At 37.0% G+C, this 15419-nt stretch overlaps 1 protein-coding gene across 1 annotated transcript in view; it reads left to right on the top strand.

Annotated features, from left to right (window-relative positions):
• Positions 1 to 9902: 9902 nt before the first annotated feature.
• Positions 9903 to 15419, top strand: part of EFHD1 (EF-hand domain family member D1) — a 34206-nt gene continuing 28689 nt past the window's right edge. Inside the window, exon 1 of the mRNA XM_007429375.4 lies at positions 9903 to 10318. Coding sequence (XP_007429437.2) covers positions 9999 to 10318 — 320 coding nt within the window. The 5' untranslated portion in view covers positions 9903 to 9998. The remainder of the gene's footprint in view (positions 10319 to 15419) is intronic.

A 15419-nucleotide genomic window follows, 5' to 3' on the forward strand; every position in this document is an offset into this window, starting at 1 on the left:
CATTAAAAAGGGAGGAAATACAGGATCTGGATTTATTAGGCATATTTTCTTTTTTATTATCTGGTCTGTTTCCTGGATGAAGATATCAGCAATTTCAAGGACACTGAATAATAAAGTTGCAATCTCAAAACCACATACACTCAAAATAACCAATAGATACTTCAGGATATTTCCAGAAATACCACATAGACACTCATGGCATTAATAAAAACATACCTCCATATATATAACTATTTGCAAATTTGCAAAAAAAAATGGTTTGCTCTTTGACAAGGCATACATCACTCATAGCAGGCACTATATTGTAAAAAATACTTCCGTAAGAAATTGTTTTTCTAAACAGCATTTTCTACTTTTAATTTTTCCTAAGGAGATAAATAGGGATTCCCTGTAACTCTTAAGTAATATTTAAAGGGTCACAACAAGAGATTTGAAAGATATTCTGCCCTAGTGGAAATCAGGAATAGATTTAGGCCCTTGCAGGAGAAACAGCTGCTGAGCTTTCAGGGGAATCAAGGGCAGAGAAAATGCAGCTGTTGCCTGTGAGAAGACCAAGAGAAAAGTTGCAATAGTTGGTGGTTCACTTTTAAAACAAATCGGAACAAATATGTGCTAACCAGGCCTATCATCTTATGAAGTATGCTTCTACATGGAGCAAGGATCAAAGATGTGACAGATGAACTCTAAGTCTTATCAAGTCTCCTAACAATTAAACATCTGGGTAAATCCATGTGGGGATAAATGATACTGCAATGAATACCTACAACCAAATATCATAGACTTTGGAGATCTAGGAAAAAACTCAAACCTTGGGGTTCTGGTAATGTTCTTTTAGTTCATGGAAATCAATTGGAAAAAGAAAACAAATGATACTGAAAATGAATGATTGGCTATGCCCATGGTACTTACAGGACATTTGGATTCCAGAACCATGGTGTAAATTATCTGGACTATGGCCTGCTGGCACAAAATGAGTTGCGCCTCATAAGGATCGGTAAAATCATATAAGGCTGAAATATGGATAGCTTGGCCAAAGCTTCACATTCAGTTCTGTAGGAGTCAGAGATGAAAATCCTGAAGGAAGGACCTTAATCTTTTTTTTAAAGTGAGAGTGTAACCTAGTGCAACCTATTAAACATTCAGTGAAGAATCAGAAAGAACACATCATGACTTTTGTTATCTATACACTAATGCCTAGAATTTGGGAAATAAATAACATGAGCTTGAACTCTTAATACATGAAAGCAAATATGGTTTAACAAAAATAACATATCTCGTTCATTCTTTTTTTTTTTTTGAGCTTTCCTAATAAATTGTGGGAAGCTGTAGACATATAACTTGATTTCAGCAAAGTATTTGGCAGAGTACCCCATGACATTCTGATTAACAAACTGAAGCTGGTGAAGTGGGAATCAGATTCTCATGCCATAGCATGCCATTTTATAAACGAAGGACAGATGGCAGAAACCTTCAAGGGTGGTAAACAAATAGCAACACGCCCATTGACTAGAAAAGACAGGAGACCCGGGATTCAAATCTTAAGGCTAACATATATAAATGGCAAAATACCTGGGTGTTCTGAGACAGAGATTTCCATAACCTTCTTGACTGTGCCTAGGGAATGAGGAGCACAAAGACAGTCTAATTGCTGTACCCAGTATGAAGCTTTGACATTGAGAATGAGCTGGATGGAATAACAAGCAGATAGGCAGTTGGCCTAAAAATCATACTCAGAGAGTTCTCATCAGATAATTCATCAAACTGAATCGAATGTCGCAAGGCTCAGTCCTGGGCACTGTACTCTTCAACATTTTTACTGATGAGGGGTAGGGGGAAGAGATGCTTATCACATTTGCAGATGACTCCAAATTGCCCCAGACTGATATAAAATTCAAACACATTTTGATAAGAGAAATGGGCTGAGAAGAATAGAATGGCATTTAACAAAGATTTATTTATTTATATGATCTATATAGCTGTCCATCTTACATATGACTCTAAATGCACTTAGGAAAAGGAAATCAAATCCACGCACATAAAATAGCAGCTACCTGATTTATAATACTTGTGAAAAAGATCTTGGGAATACAGTAGTTGATGGTAAACTAAGTCAAAAGGCAAATGCAATTTTAGGCTGCGACTAAGTATAGTTTCCAAATAACTTAAGTAATTCTACATTACTTTTTCTTAAAGTATGATCCAAGCACCTTGTGAGGTCCCCCCAGTCCCTCTCAGGGGTCCATGAAATCAAAATTATTTGTCATATACTGAAGAAATTTGCAAAAATTTAAAATAATGTCACTCTTCTCATTATTATTTTCATTTGTTAAAATATAGTTTTTCATGAAAAATATTTTATTTATCTAATATCTAATTGGTTTAATATTATTTTTACATGATTCAATAAATAATATTCTACGAATGCATCAATTTTAATTTTTAATATGGTAAATATCAAGAAATATAACTTATTCAAACAAAAGTTCTTTTGTAGTCCTCCATAATTTTTAAAAGTGGGAAGGGATCCTGAGAGAAAAAAGTTTAAGAAACACTGTTCTACATTATTCTGTGTTGGTCAGGCCCTTCACTGTGTATTGTTTCCAGTTCTGGGTACTATGCTTTTAGTAGGATTCAGACCAAGAATAATAAGTTCAGAGTTGTCTGAGAGGGGATATGTTGATCTGTTTCCACTGCTACTTTAGAATTTAGAATCAAAACTGATGATTAAGGATGAAATATTGATAATTTTTCAATGGATCAAATAGTGCAAACAGCCCAAAGTATAAAAATTGTAAACATGTTCCTAACTATGTCATCTGTATGGGGGTAATGGTAGAATGCAATTTCTTATTAAATATCTAGGCCATATTGACTACAATATTTTGGATTAGAATGAGGGTGGCCTTCAACTCAACCCTGATATAATGACCCTATGGTACATTAATTATTAGCAGTTGGGAAGTGATGTATCACTCCAAATATGCAACCAAATATGATATGGAAAAATGTGGCACTAACTACACTGGAAATAAAAGCATAAATGTATGAATTACAAAGAAACCAGTAATTTGGGGTCAAGAAACCTTGCTCTACTATTACCCTAGAGGAAAAGAAGTAACATATTTGATGCTCATAACCTACTGGATAATTTGAAGACTGTATGATGAATGGAGCATGTATTATTATTTATTATTATTGTTTACATTAGGTCTGTAAAAAAAGATTAGGTTTCAAGTCCATTCTGTGATTATATTTTAGTCTGAAGAAGGCCTTGTAGAATACAGATGATCATTTGCCCCAGCCTAAACAGGATTCACTTAATGATTGTGTTATTCTAGTGGCACATTCCAAGAAATACATACCTTTTGATGCATCAATTACCATAGCGCTTAAGAAAAGGAGTGCTACAGGCAAAGTACAACATTAAATCAACCTTTAGGCTCTTGACAGTGTAAAAGTGCCAGTTTTAATTTAGTGGCATTCATATGTGCAGAATCCTTGTATTTTTATAAGACCATGACTACCGATTTTCCATTTCTTTGCCAATTGGCCTACAAAAGTATTATCATTTTTACTGATGGGTGAGGATGTAGCAGGAGTCATACAAAGCTGACCTTTTTACACAGCAAATAAGAAGTCAGGGGAAGGTTAGGAGAAGAATTAAAGTCCTACTATCTACACATACACATATTCACACACAGTCCCTGTACCCAAGAATCAGAAGCAGGTTCTCCAGGTTGGCAGTTATTAATACTTGGCTTGTTGGCAGAACAACAAGACAAGAGCTGACTAGCTGATTTCAGCCTCAGTTGGAGATAGAATCACAACCTCACTGTCATCATTACACAGTGTCTGACATAATACAGATTCATTAACCACTTTTAGGCACAAGTGTGAGCTCAATAGCTAAAAATCAAACAATTTCCTCCTCCATTCTCCATTTTTAATCGGCTAAAACTACCCTTATGTTAAGATATTCAATAAAATTATTACCATATTTCATTCCATATTACTATTACCCCCCAAAATGTGCAAGTGCAACACACAAAGATGCTGACAAACAGTTTGAAACAACTTAATTAAATGAACACAAGGAATAACAAGGTGACCAGAATCCAAAGCTAATAAAAACCATATCTTCTGACATAAAGGCTGTGCTTTCTTAATCACTGCTAGAAGCAGGGAACCCTGTTGTTTTTCGGTGGTGAGGCATATGCACATGATCAAAGACAGATTCCTTTATTTTTCTTTACATATTCCAGATAAGCCTTGTGAGCCTGTGTACACCCAGTTTAGAACTAAGTCTCAAGAACTATAGTTCAAGCCATGGCTATGTCTGTTCTTTTCTTATGGTTCTTCTCTCACCCTTCTGCTTATGCCACAATAGATACATAAAGGCTTAACATATCACGGGGCTCATTTAACCCAACTCATTTATTGTGTGGAATAAGCAAAGAAAAAGAGTTGAAACATACCCCTTTGGAATTTCCACCCCTCTGGAATTTTTCTCCGTCTGGAATTCCTCAAGATCAACATTATTTATGATGAACAGCAGTGCTTTGGGACTAGAAAAGAAAACTAGTATAATTGTGACTACTTGCTAAGAAGGGAGACTTGAATCTGAATTTACTGTTGGTATTTTTTGCTGCATGGGCTTTTCTGATCCTCAGCTCTTATTTTCAGGGATTCTGGTTATCCTAACAAAAATAAATATCAGCTCAGGCAGCATCTTGGACAAGCTTCGCCATTACAGTTTAAAGCAGGCACTTTGCAAGATTTTGGATAAAGGCAAAGCATTGCTTTGTACTAATTCTGACTGGCTGATTACTTTTTTTAGGAAAAAATGTACTTGAGGAAAATTAGTGGCTTATCAGACTGATCTCTTGGGGGGAAGGATAGGATAAAATCATAAACAAGATTATGTTACTTTCGTATAGAAAAGAAAATCTCTGTTGATTTCTTCTGAAAGAGAAAGTCAGCGCATAGTGTTAAAAGTGTTAAACTTGGGACTTCATTCTAGGTTATTTTAGATCTCAGGAAAAATGTGAGAAATGTGCTTCTGTAAGTTTAAGGAGGTTCCCTCTCCTGGGATAAGCAAATTGCAACCTCTTGCTTTGAAAAATGTAATTGCATTGGTAGGAGCCATTTAGGCCACTGAGTCCAGTTCCCTGCTCAGTGCAAAAATTCACATTAAAGCATCCCCTTAGAATCACATATAGCTTTTCTCTGATATCTGAAGCACGTCAATTTTTTTCAACAGCTATGTATGTTATCTATAACAAGATTAGGGGAATGTATGTTTTCATCTCTCCCTGACAAAATTAAATATTTTATTTTAGATCAGCTAATAGAAGGTAATTGTTCTCACAACTTCTAGTCACAATATGGATTAGTAACTATACTCCACATGAAAAGATACATTGGAAGAGTGAAAGTAAACCTATCCTCTGACATTCTTTACCTATCCTGTGTGCTGTTAAAAAAAAGGATGGCAAAACATTTTATTGAGGAAATAATTAGAAAAATCTAAATTATGTGCCATTTTGGGAGTTTATCCTCCAGATCAGATTGCTTAATACCAAAGTTGCATGAAACAATTTAATTACTAACAACTTAAAACTGCAGATTTTTTTCACATGTGCACACATATTCTTAAATGGTAATTGTTCTGGATTAATTGACATGTAGAATTACAAAAATTACAAAATCACACTAAATTACAAAAACAAACATTGTTAAAAGAATGCTTTCCTCCCTTTCCAACACTTGTTCTAGTTACTGTAGATGTTTAATTATTTTTCTAAGTAGTGATATTGAACAGAGAACTTGGATGGTAATTTTTTTAGCTAACAATAGGCTTCACAATAAAAGTTATTACCAATTAGACCACATGTGTGTGCATGCACACATACACATGTGCAGTATATGCAATTTCCTTTCCTCCTATAATCTCTGCATGTGCCTGCAAAAGCAGAAGCAGGGACCAGAATGTTCTGCTCACAAATTCTACATGCAGAATATTAGCTCCCACCCTATAGTTTTGCTCAATAATTTTCATAGTAAAGAATGGGATAAAAGGAAAGCACTTTTAAAGGTCTATGTAATGGTATGTGAGAAAGACCTTGAAAGACAGGGTGAAGAGATGCTTCCTAGGGAACAGTCAGATAAGAGAGGGCATAGTCCACATCTGCATAATGGATAAAGAAAGAGGCTCAGAAGGGACCCTCCCTAGCTTCCCCAGGCTGTAAAGGAGTTGGCGGGAGATTTGTACTTTCAGACTTGCAAGATTCTGTTAATGTAGCCTTACAATAAAGTAGAATTAGCTCATGTGGTTGTATTTCCTGTCTGGTCTACTTGGGAAGGCTGACATCAATCTTGCAAGTCTGAAAGTACAAATCCCACCCCCCCTCCGCAAGAAAACTGATTAATATCTAAAGAAGCAAAATTTACTGACAATTACAGAGAAACAGAGACTAATTATGAATGAACTTATAACAATAAGGGAAGTTTCTGAAGCTATAAAAAAGATTAAACTAGGAAAGGTAGGTACATCAGATGGATTATCAGGTTTTTATTATAAATGTTTTAAGGATGAACTTTTACAATCTCTACAAAACATGATGACCTCTGTCCTACAGGGAGGAAAGATGCCAGAGAGTTGGAAAGAGGCCAATATAGCACTTATACCTAAAGAAGGATAAGATTTGACTTTAACAAGCAATTATAGAACAATATCAACATTATTATATTTAATAATGACTACAAGTTGTTCACAACAATTCTAGCTGATAGACTGAAAATAATTTTGCAAGAATTTATTCATGAGGATCAATGTGGGTTTTTACCTAAAAGATAGGTAAAAGACAACATTAGAAATATGTTGGACATTTTGGAATACTTGGAGCAACATAATGAAAAGAAGCTGATTGATCTTCTTAGATGCAGAGAAGACCATTGACAATTTGAACTGGGCTTTCTAAGTTCAAGGTTTTGGAAGATAGGAATTTTGGAGAGAATTTTATAAAATGGGTAAGATCAATCTATACTTCACAGAAAGCACAAATAATTGTTAATGGAGATCTAACAAAACCGTGTGAGATACAAAAAGGAACAAGACAGCGCTGCCCCCTCTTTTGTTTATTTTGGTACTTGAAATACTGAATAGAGATATAAGACAAGATGAGAGGATTGTGGGAGTAAAGATTAAAAAAGAGACTTATAAGTTAAGAGCTTTTGCAGATGACTTGGTGTTAGTTTTGGAAGATCCTTTAAAACAGAATTGAAACATGAATGGGCAAATTAAAAGAATTTGGTGCATTAGCAGGCTTTAAGATTAATAAACGGAAGGCAAAGAGTTACAAAAAATATTAAAATACAAGATCAAACAGAACTGATTAATAAAATGGGTTTTAAGATTGAGAAGAAGGTAAAATATTTGGGTATCACTATGACAAATATGAATTGTACGTTATTTCAAAATAATTATGTTAAGACATGAAATTAAGTTTAAAAAGATATGTTGAGATGGGAAAAACTACAACTGTCGTTGCTGGGGAGAATTTCTGTGATTAGGATGAATGGCTTGCCTAGAATGTTGCTTTTGTTTTAGACAATACCTGTTTTGACAACTGATGCACCATTTAAACAGTGGCAGAAGGATATATCTAAATTTGTGTGGCAGAGGAAAAAGACACGAGTTAAATATAAGGTGTTACAAGATGCAAAGGAAAGTAGAGGACTGGGTTACCTGATCTGAAATTGTATTTTGCAGTTTCCTGTTTGTTTGGATAAAAGAGTGGGTGTTGCTGAGAAATAAAAGGCTTTTGGAGTTAGAAGGACACAACCTGAGATTTGGGTGGCATGAATATTTGTGGTACAACAAAGTTAAAGTTAATATAGATTTTAAAGATTACTATGTTAGACGTGCCATACTGAGAATATGGAATAGATACAAACCCAGGTTGTGCCCAAAAAACCTTTGTGGCTCTTAGTACAAGAAGCATTTTATAGTTGAGAAATAATAATGTAAATTTTTACATAAATGGCTAACATTGCGAGATATCAGAATTTTGCCAAGGTGTATGTAAAATAAAATCAAGAGATGATCTGGTGGCAGAGGGATATATGTGTCAATGGTTTTCTTATTTACAATTATTAGAAAGATTTAAAATAGACAAAAGAATTCATGGTTTTGAACATTGTAAGACTGAATTTGAAACAGATCTGTGTACAAATGATGAACATGTAATTGCTAAAATGTATAATTTTTTATTGAAATTTGAAAAAGAGCACATGAAAGACTGTATGATAAAGTGGCCTAAAAATTTGGGTTATAATATACAAATGGAACAATGGGAAATGTGTGGCTGAAAGGATTGAAATTTACATGTTATAATCTTAAAGAGAATTTTTATAAAATGATGTACCGTTGGTATATGTCACCAGAAAAATTGTCTAGAATGTATAAAGGCACTTCAAATTTATGTTGGAAATGTGAACAAGGGACATTTTATCATGTTCAGTGGACCTATAAAAAAGTTAGAAAATAATGGATTCAAATGCATACCCTGATTCAGAGGATTTTAAAGATTAATATGCAATTGAAACTAGAGGTTTTTGTTTTGGGACTGATGGACAAACAGTTGGAGAAAAGTCATGGAACTTTGTTTTTGTACATGACAACTGTAGAGAGATTATTGGACAGTATGCACAAAGATGGAAGACTGACCATTACCCACAATGGAGGAATGGTTGGTGAAAATCATGGACCTTGCTGAGATGGCGAAGCTGACTTCTTTAATCAGAGAAAAGACAATAGCTGTATTTATTGCTGACTGGAAACCTCTTATAGACTTTTTGCGTGAAAGAGAAAAAATGAAGTTATGATTTATGGTTTTGATGATTAGACAGAAGAGATTACAGAAAGAAGAGAGGTATGTTGTAACCACAGAATAAGAGCTAATTGGCCAACAGGCATTTTGGCACCAAGTTTCCTATTCCACTTGACTTAAAAGGTGTTGGCATGTTGCAAAATGAAATGTGAACCTGGCATAATATTTATTTCCAAGAATGTTTCAGAGCCCCATTAATTTTTTTAAAGGAATAAAAATGGATAACTGCAGGCCATTGCTTTGTTTGGAAATGTGCCCAGATACCCTGAAAAAGGACAATGATAAAAAGAGGAAGAGGGACTACAGCATAGAGGGTCAGAAAGCATTCTAGTGAATCTGTGCTTTGTAACTGTTCTTCTTGTCAGCCATTTTGTGGATAGGCAAACCCTCCACCCATTTTTAGGAGACAACCAGAATATGCTCCCCAAATTTCACACCAGCTCCAAGAGACTTGGTGCTCCTGTTTTAAAATACACTGTTTACAATTTAATCTTAAATATCCAAGACAGAGTTGTCTGAATCTTGTTATATACCTTTCCTCTTTTCCATCAAATCTGAAAGGGCACCTCTGACATCTCCAACAGCCCCCAATTTAAAATGACCGGAGTTGAAAAGGGAAAACCAAATGCGCATCGGAGTATAACTATAATCACTTCTATAAATTACACGTTTTCACTAATAAGTTAAGATCCAGACCAAGCCAGCTTTTGCTCAAAGGCGGAAAGGATCTACAACGGTTCCTCCGGTATTGTGGAAGTGCAACAGGTGTTTGTTGCAGCCAGAAGGAAATAAGGGATCAACACTGGATTCGGTGACAGGTGCAGCGGGAAACAAATAATGGAGAAAGCTCTGTCCAGAGCTTGAGCTTCCGCGACGGGGACATCCCGAGAAACAGAGCCTTTACTGCGATGGCGCGCCAATTCCCTGGCGCCTCCTTAAGTCTCAGCCCAGCCTCTCGCCGCTTCCCCGCCCCCGGCCCTCCTTCCCCGCCAATTCGCCAAAGTCCTAGAATAAAGTTTGCTGTTAGCGGGGCGGGTAGGCTTTTAGCAAAGAAAGGAGGCAAGCCCTACGGCGGTGGTTGCACGGCGCGCTCATTCTTCTCCGACCATGGCCTCGGCCGAACTGGCCCAAAAGCTGCAGCGACGCCTGCTTCGAGACGGCAGCACCTCGGAGGCGCCTCCTGCAGAAGAGGATGACAGGCTCGCCCCTGAGCCGGGAGAGTCCGAAACGAACCCCGAAGACCCAGCCGAGGACCGCGGCGCGCTGAACGCCGCGGCTGACCCGGAGCTGAGCGCCAAGCTGACTCGCAGGCAGGACATCAACGCGGGCGCGGCACAGCCCCGCCTCGCCCAGGTCTTCAATCCCTACACGGAGTTTAAAGAGTTCACTCGCCGGCAGATCAAGGATATGGAGCGCTTATTTAGACTGTAAGCATCGTCTTAGTCCGCAGCATCCCTTTTACCGTTCCTCTTTCTAATTTTCGATCTTGGTGAACTTGGAAATGTCTGAGTAGCTTTCAGTGGTATTTATTTCCAAATCCTTCACGGATTTGAGCCTCCACGTGTGTTCAAAACAAACCACCCGTGCAGTTCGGCTCCAAGAGTGTTTTTTTTATTATCAGTGAAGTCTATGGAATTGTTGAAGTTTAAAGTTTCCACCCTTTTATGAGGAAGTTCAAGATTCCTGCCATTGCCCGATCATGTGGTAGTAGAGGAACGACTTGAAAAAGTTGCTTGCATCTGCTCTGACTGAGGTCAGGGTTTAATGAGAGTCTGACTGACTCCAGAACAGAGACAGAAGGAGTGCCTGATACCAGGAGTGCAATCCTCTATACACGCTTTCCTGAGAAAGTTTTGTTGATTGCAGTAGTGAGGTTTACTTTTGAGTAGACTTTATAGAACTGCCTTGTGTAACACATTTTCCCTATTGCTCTGGTGAATTGAAGAGTCATGTGAAGTCTTCCTGTGCATGTTTAGACACAATTCAGTGGAATTTATATTTTAATTAGCGTGCACAGGATTGCAGACTAAAATTTGGAGTAAATTTTGCAGATCCAGTAGCCAGGTTTCTCACATTGTAGCTCTTTTCAAAATAAATTGTAGGTGGGGCTGTTCACTTTTGTACTTTTGTATTGATCATTCTAAAAAGGTGAACTTCAGCAATCTCTTCCCTCAGGCTATTATTTAATCTTCAAATTTCCAGTTCATTTTTTTGCTATTGCTCTTGCAAAGTGGGAAGCTGTAGTGTTTCTTTTTGCCAACTCCCTGTTGTGGAAAAAAAACATTCACTTACTAAATTAAAAAGGTCTTCAGTTTGCCGAACTGGAAGGGCCAAGTTAAGTCTCACCACTGTTAAACCTAGGTTTCTTATCTCTGTGGTTGAGGATTGGAGCAGTTTATATTTGGCCATAAAAGTCACACTGCAACAAAAAACTTGACCTTCCCCATCCCTGCAAAGTCAACCATGGTTATATTTAGCTTGTGCTTTTAAAGTCATAAAAGATGTACTATTTGTCACTTGTTCCAATTATGTTGCTAAAACAGCAGTTGGAAAAGACTTTGGCCTGATTTGCCTTACATTTTTTGATTGCTATTCCAACTTAATCTTATTAACTATGTAATCATATAGCTGCTAATAATAAAGCAAATCCTAGTATTTAATGTATGTTTAATGGGATAGCAACCTAAATTAGTACTATAATTCTGTGCTCCACTGAATTTAATGGGATTGGTTTCCAAGTAAAGAACCCTGGGCCTTTTCTCCTTGTACCTAACCATAATGCAAACATGCCTTGGCAACATCTTTTTTTCCCTGGGATGTCTTCATCCCATCCGCACCCCACGAGAGAGACAGGCTTAAGTCATTGTGAGCAAGAGGTATTAGTGGTAAGCAAGAGCGTCCAGCGGAAGCTGCAAGGTGTGTGAAATCTGTTCTGCTTTGGCACCCATTATGTCAGATGAGAGTACATGATCAGTAGCAGGTGGGAGAGGTGTTTATTGCCTGTTTCAAACTGTTGCAGGCTTGTCCCTTTCTCTTCATTTCCCAGTCCACTTGTCTGCTGTCTGTCTACTGGACACGGTGGTGCATGAAATATAGAAAATAAAAAAACTTCTTGCCAGGGCTTAAAATGGTATAAGGGTGAAGTGGCATAACAGGCTGAAATGAATAACAGGCTGATATGCATACTACTGTAGAGAAATGATGGTATGCCCGCCCCTTCCCTCCCATTGCTTTCTGATCAGAGCACTGAGGAAACCGGAAGTTGGTATTGGTCAACTGTATAAAGAAAGGAAAGAGAAATCTTAAGTAAAAGTGTCTGTGACTTAGCTACTTTCATGGCTGTTTTTTTAGCTTTATTCAGAATGGGGTATAGGAAGAGAAGAGAGGCACAAGAAGGAGACAGACCCTCCCCATTCCTCTTGCAGAACTGTGATTGGTGGATATTTTTCCTGCAGCCTCGTAAGGGGGAGAAGAGGGAGAACAGCAAACCTGTAGCAGTGAACCAGTCATTTTGCTGATCATGTATGCACAAAATTAGGACAGCAACTTTCCGCAGTGAGTCAGAAGAGGCTGTAGTTGTAGGATACAGATCAGCAATAGAGGTGGCGAATTTCAGGTTTTGAGTCTGAATAGTTTTTTGCTGACTCAAAGATAGATGGCTAGATTTTAGTAGCAGGAAAAGGATTTATGATTTATTGAATGTCATACTGGAATTGGGAAAACCCTGGTTCAGATACCTACTTAGTCACTGAGTTACTTTGGGCTGCTCCCTGGCTGCGCTTACACACTGTGCTACGCTATGGCTTGTTGAATAAATGATTTACAAAGCATGATGACTGGATTCAGATAATATACTAAGCTAAACCTGAACATAGCAGTTTACATGTCACATTAAACTATAATGTGTCCTGGTTGTTGATAGATTACCATGATGTATTAACCCAGTCACTGTTTCCACTATCACCTAGCCTGACCTACTTCACAAGATGGTTGCAAGGATAACATTGTAGAGAAAGTATTTATTTATTTGACTTATAACTCAACATATAATAGCAATTAAAATCTTAGGAAGTCATCAATCGCTCTTAAAGTTTTTCAGATTTTATGTTAAGATTATCCAAAGTTGCTTGATGCAGTTGCAGGAACAGTGATTCCCAGAAGAGAAAATGAAGTGAAACAGCTTATGAGGTTGAAGAATCAATGCCTTTATGGCATGTGGTATGACAGCTGCAATAATACAGAGATTCCTCTCTGACATGCATCTCATAGGAGATATTTCTGTTGAGTTAGGAGTTAAATTCACACCTTTGAGATAGACATCTAGACGCACAAAGCACATTCCTTAAGGAAGGAAAATTGTGCAATCTATGCTACTGATGGGGGAAAAAAAGAATTCTTGTCTGCTCAGCTCTCCTAGAGATGAGGAACTGAAACTGATTTTTCCCCACCTTCCAAACCCTTCAGCAGCAATACAATTCTTAAAATCTACTGAATCTTGGGTGAGAGAAGAAATAAGAAAAACTTCATTGTCTAGGTTCTCATATTATATATATATTAAATAATATATATTAAAATACACACACAGAGTTCTAAATTTTAGTCAATTGTTTATTTTGTAAGCCATAGTTAAAAGAAATGATGGCTCTGAGTAATGTATGCATCCAGTCACTGATTATGCTTGCATGACATATTCAATAAACAACCTCAATCTGTGAGCATGCACATAGCATTTGAGTTAAAGGAATCCAATATAGTGGCTGTTCAGGGTATGAATGCTACATTGAGTCTAAAATCACAGTTAAAGACCTACTTGTAGTTGGTTAAAAATGATGCCATATGTAATCTTGCTAACTGAAGTTTCTGATTGAGCATATGATGTGAACAAGATATTTGTGTCTGTAGACCACAACTGGGTTGTGGACAAGTACTCAAGAATGTTTTTTCTTCTCTCTGTTTCCTAGTTTGCACTGTTTTTGGAAAGCCACCTTAACAATGCCTTTATTTCAATAACTTTATATCACCCAGACCTGTAAATAGATGCTTGCTACTTTACTTTAAACTCTTTGAGGTTGGCAAACTCAGAAAACAATCACCTGGATTTCTGGAATGGTTTCTGTTGTTAGTAGGATAATGTAACAGAATCATGAAAGCCTGTGAAAGCCATTTTCCAGGTCAACTTATACCCAGTGTAGTTCAGGCAGAGTTACACTGAGTGTTTAGTCTCCTGGATTAAAAACATCTTTTTTGGAATGATCTAGCTCTGTCCTTCATCTTCCCTGAGTCTGTTAGACATTTCCTTACGTTTACTTACCTGTGGTAAGAAAACTTCACCCTTGGTTGACCAAGAAGAGACGTTTATATGAAAGGAAAAAATGTTAGTCTGTTGTTTTTTCTTTCCAGTTATTGATATGCAATAGTTATAGTACTAAAATATTATTTATAGTACTAAAATATTATTGACTATTGTTTATTTTTTGTAAAATCAGTTTGTAAAACTGGTTTTGTACAGCATGCTAATGAAATATTCAATTTAATGAAGCAGAATATATGCAGAAACATTGAACAAATGATTACTTATATCCATTCTATAGTTAGAAGCTATTTATGTACTTTCTGTCATAGCCAAGGTTATTCTGAACAGATTTCAAAATTAATGAAAATACTGAAAGTTTCTAAGAACATATTTAAAAGCTCACAAAACAAAGCAATACATTCACTAAAATACAATAAATAAATTATATAAGATACATAAAATCTACTATTCCAGTATACTTAACATGAGACTGACAAAATACCTGTCAGGAATGCCTAGGAAAAAAGGAATGTATTGGCCTTGTATTGAAAGAACATCAGCAAAGATGCCATGACTTACATCCTGGGTAAAGTGTTCCATAAGTAGGACCTTCCATCCACAAATACCCTGCTTTTTGTAGCCATTCACTTTATTTCAAGTGGACAGGCCTCTGAAGTTGATTGAAGAACCTGAGTGGCTCTTCTACTAATAGAGGAGGCATTCCTTGACACCTTAAAATGACAGGTTTTCTAAGACCTTGTGTGTACAACAAAGTGTGTGTGGTTAGCTTAGCATGAAGTACGAACTATGATACAGGTTAAATTGTGGTTAATATCAGAATCATGGCCATATGTGTTGGCTTACAGAACCAGGAGGAAGAAGCACTACAAAATAGGGCTGCCCTAGCTGTAGCATATCCATTGATCCTCAATCTTTTTCTTTTTTCATGCAAAGGCTTTCATGACATAAAGGATCCAGCTATCATCTCTTCCAGTTAGTTGATTCACCATTGTGTTCCAGCAACACTTGATCTCAAATGACTCAATCACTTTTCTGGGTGTGCGGTTTTGGTCCAACCTGTAACCTCAAAAGAAGCTGGGAAGCTGTCACTTTCCTCCCAGCTTCCAGAAGGAAACAAACTCTAAAACGTGTGGTGGCATAATTGGGATAAGCACCAATAAAAGTTCGTGAGGTCTTATACTCATATTAGTTTCTGCCCCCCCCCCCCGCTTTCC

Source organism: Python bivittatus, unplaced genomic scaffold (assembly GCF_059951505.1).
Source record: "Python bivittatus isolate LINGU-HERP-01145 unplaced genomic scaffold, Pbiv_v1 ctg000980_np1212, whole genome shotgun sequence".
Lineage (NCBI taxonomy): Eukaryota > Metazoa > Chordata > Lepidosauria > Squamata > Pythonidae > Python > Python bivittatus.